At 48.8% G+C, this 4,053-nt stretch overlaps 1 protein-coding gene across 1 annotated transcript; it reads left to right on the forward strand.

Moving 5' to 3' along the window:
* Nucleotides 1-587: 587 nt before the first annotated feature.
* LOC144379138 (zinc finger and SCAN domain-containing protein 12-like) lies at nt 588-2,899 on the forward strand. Its single transcript, XM_078055833.1, has 3 exons — nt 588-945; nt 1,326-2,201; nt 2,333-2,899. Exons 1-2 carry the CDS (start codon nt 846-848, stop codon nt 1,919-1,921), a joined length of 696 nt encoding a protein of 231 aa, XP_077911959.1. The 5' UTR covers nt 588-845; the 3' UTR covers nt 1,922-2,201; nt 2,333-2,899.
* Nucleotides 2,900-4,053: the final 1,154 nt, after the last annotated feature.

Consider the following 4,053-nt stretch of genomic DNA (forward strand, 5'->3'; position numbering starts at 1 on the left):
ACGTGCGGGAGAAGCCGGTGTCCAGGCGGTTACTCATATGTGACATGACCCTGAACAGACTTGCTGGACTCACGGCTATTTTCGAACGCAGCCAGGCCTTATCTTCTGGGAGAGTCTAGTCCGCGCCTCCAGGCCAGTGGTCTGCAAATCCCAAGGGAAGGAGGTTATTTCTGCTACAGACTTAGGTCAGCAAGAAGGAGCGCGTAAGCTGGAAGCAGGTTAACCCTTACGACGGGTTGGAGTGTGCTCACCCCCGAAGAGTGCATCAGCTGATGAGAAGATCTCTTCAGTGAGGTCGAGCTTCTGTTGTCATTTGTTTTTAGTATATTACAGACCACACAAGGATAACCTGTTTTTATTAGATGGGCTCAACAATCAAACCATTCTCCCTCTTCCTCCAGGATGTCCCTGGAAGGCAAGCATTCTTGTCTCAAATGCTGGATTCTACTTATTTTCTAATATGTCAGACAACGGACAGAAATAGAAGTGTACGTCAATGAAAGTGACTTCATATTTTTAACGGTACAGTGTGCTTTTCCAACCTGTTCCGTGTGTTCCGGGAGGCGCCGGAAGTGACGTGGGGGCGTGGCCTCCGGGAGCCCCCGGCCGCTTCCGGGAGGCGGGGCTGTCCCTCGCGCTGCGGCGCTGGCTTCGGCCTCGGAACCCGGCGGCCGGGCCTCGGACGAGCTGGGCGGCGAGGGGGTCCCGGCGTGAAGGCCCCGCGGAGGCCCGGCCTCAGGGCCGCCTACGCAGGACCCTGCCCGGGATGCCGGGCCTCTCCGGGGACCGGGCCCGGGCCGCGGGCGACGTGGGAGCGACTTGGCCCTCCGTCCTGCCAAATTCGCATGAGAAAAGGGCACGGTTTTTCCGACGGGGATTCCCGACTGCGGCTCTCCCGGCCGTGGCGGCGCAAGTACTCGAGCCCGGAGAACCCGGCGCCCACGGGTAAGCCTTGGAAGTTTTGCTTTGGGCTGGGACCTCACTGGTGTCGCTGCCGGATTTGCAGGCGTCCCCGCGCAGCTGTGTCCGCGTTCCCCTGCCCCCACCTGCAAAAACGTGGCACCATCGGACCTCGCGCGTGCTGTTCATACTTGTATCTGCTGATCGCCCCGCGTGCAGCCGACCTCCAGGAGGGCGGGGGGCTTTGCTTTGGGCACGAATGTATTTCAAGAGCCTAGAACAGTTTCTGCACAAGGGAGGCCTCTATTAATGAATACTTGTGGATTTAATGAATGAATAAAACTAGTTACTCTGGTTACAGGTCCTCCTTCTTTTGTGGGTTCTTCGCAGCTTTGCCATTTATCTCCTTAAATTCTGTTCGCTAGAATGCCCTCAGAAGCGTCCAGTTTACACTCCAGCAGAAGCCAGGCAGGATGGCTGTGGACACAAGGAAGTCTGCTGGCCAGTTGTTCGAAGCCGGATGGGTCAGCAGCAGGGGCCTGAGATGGTGAAGGTGGAGTTGGAGGAGGACCACCCCAGGGATCAGGCTCTCAGCCTTCCAGAGGACCAGCCCCCTGCTTGGGAGATTTTCAGGCAACAGTTCAAACACTTCTGCTACCAGCGTTCCCTTGGACCCCGCGAGGCGCTGAGCCGGCTCCGGGAGCTCTGCCGTCAGTGGCTGCGGCCCGAGACGCACAGCAAGGAGCAGATCGTGGAGCTGCTGGTGCGGGAGCAGTTCCTGACCATCCTGCCCGAGGAGCTGCAGGCCTGGGTGCGGGAGCAGCATCCAGAGAGCAGAGAGCAGGCAGTGACCATGCTGGAGGATCTGGAAAGAAAGGGAAATGTGCAAGTAGGAAGACACAGGTCTGATATGGTTGTGCAAAGCTTGGAACAAAACATTCTCAGTTGTGGAACTCAGAGAACAGTGGGAAAACCCAGCATTCAGCAGGGAACTGAGCTTCTTGCTAAGCCAGCCCAGTAAAGAGGGAAGGCGGGGAACAGCAGATTCCTGGATGGTGAGCAAGGATACTGAAGACATTCTGTATTTCAGAGAGAATGAGGAGCATCATGCTCCTTACTTTACAGGTCACTCAACTCACAGCAACAAAGAAGTAGGTGAAATCATTCCCAATTTGCACACATGGAAAACTAAGTTCAGAGAGGTTGGGTAACTTGGCCAAGACCACACAGCCAACAGTGAAATGACAGAAACAACACCTGATCGAATTTTGCTTTCTGGCTGCTTCTCAGTGCCCCAGAAGGTAAATAAGGCCCTGGTTTCTCACTTCTTTTTCCTAGTCTCTCGGAGAATATTTCTTGTGGACTCCTCCAGAGGTTTAATCTCTGTTAAATTCTTGATATCCTTAAAGCTTAATGATTTGCTTGTCTCTAGGTGTGAGCCCATGCTCTGGAACAGGAAATCCTTTTGCAGACAGTGACCCTTCAGACACTAGATGAAGAATCTTCATACACATGGGTTCAGCCCCCAGTGATCCAGTTCAAGGGCAAAGGACCTGAGCCCCAACCATCAGAGGAAGGAGGTGAGGCAAGAATTTCTCTAGGGAATTTGGACTGAAATGACCTCTCAGTTGAATTTTTTTTGGAGTGTGACACTAATTCCTTGTGACAAGGGTTATTGAAGAACATGACAAAGGTGACATTTAGGGTAATAATGATTAAAAGGTAGTAAATCCTTTCAGAGCAGCCTCAGTAGCATGGTCAGTTTTAAATATCCATATTTGAATTTTCTACATATGGTCTAGTAGCGAATGTTATTTCAAGTATTTTGATGCTTACGTCCTTCAGTAGATACAGATAGGATATTAACACTGTAAAACTGTACTGACTTTCCTGAAAGTTACCCTTTATTATTACCAGAGAAGTATATATGCATTGTACAAAGTTAGAAAATACATAAAAGCAACATAAGAAAATAAAGCACGATGTTCTGTCACTCAGAGATTATAATTGATGGCTTTTTATTCTATATCTGTGTATCTTTTTATGTGCATATGTATTTATATGCATATATGTGTACACATGTGCATACACACTACCTTTTACCAAAAAAAGGTCATACTCTGTGCTATTTTATAACCAGATATTTTGTTAATGATCTTTCCTCTGTCAGTACGTTTTCATGTTATCTAAATTCAATCTGAATTCAAATAGTCTCATTTTTTCTTAAATGTATTTTTTTTTTTTTTAAAGATTTTATTTATTTATTTGAGACAGAGAGAATGAGAGAGAGCGAGCACATGAGAGGGGAGAGGGTCAGAGGGAGAAGCAGGCTCCTTGCTGAGCAGGGAGCCCGATGCGGGACTCGATCCAGGGACTCCAGGATCATGACCTGAGCCGAAGGCAGTCGCTTAACCAACTGAGCCACCCAGGCGCCCTTAAATGTATTTTTTAAAGATTTTATTTATTTATTTGAGAGCACCATGGTGGGGGGAGATGGAGAGCACCAGTGGGGAGAAGGGGGAGATGGAGAAGCAGACTCCCTGCTGAGCATGGAGTGGGCCAAGGATCCTAGGACCCTGAGATCATGACCTGAGCCGAAGGTCACTAACTGAGCCACCCAGGCACCCCTCCAAAATGTATTTAAAGCTGATTTGTCCAACTCAGGTTAGAACCCAGGGCAGCATGATGTATCTGGTCATTATGCCTCTTAATTCTTTTCTGCTTTAGAACAGTTCCCCTCTTCTATTTTTTTCCCATAGCCCAGACTTTCAGATGAGCGGAGGCCAGTTTCCCACCCTCTGGAGTTTTCTGATTGCTTCCTCATTGTATCACTTACTTTGCTGCCCACGTACCTTGTATTTCCTATAAACTGGAAATTAGATCTCAAGGCTTGAAGGATTTGAGTTAAGCATTTTTGGCTAGAATTAATATTAGATAATAAGAGACATTAATACCTGGGTGGCCCACTATTAAATCACTGGCTTGGCATGACAGTGTGATCCCTTCATTGAACAGCTAATTTTTCCCCTTGTAGCTAACGATGTGGTGTCACTTTGGCACTATGCGAATGGTTTCCCATCAACAGATGACAAATGTTTGATAATCCTTGTGTGGGTCAACCATTTTATTAAGGGTTACAGGATGATTTTATAA

This window comes from Halichoerus grypus, chromosome 9 (genome assembly GCF_964656455.1).
Source record: "Halichoerus grypus chromosome 9, mHalGry1.hap1.1, whole genome shotgun sequence".
NCBI classification, from domain to species: domain Eukaryota; kingdom Metazoa; phylum Chordata; class Mammalia; order Carnivora; family Phocidae; genus Halichoerus; species Halichoerus grypus.

Coding starts and splice junctions, on each gene's coding strand:
- LOC144379138 (XM_078055833.1), top strand. CDS start 846: ATGAGAAAAGGGCACGGTTTTTCCGACGGGGATTCCCGACTGCGGCTC. Junction 946..1,325: donor GGAGAACCCGGCGCCCACGG/GTAAGCCTTGGA, acceptor TCTGTTCGCTAG/AATGCCCTCAGAAGCGTCCA.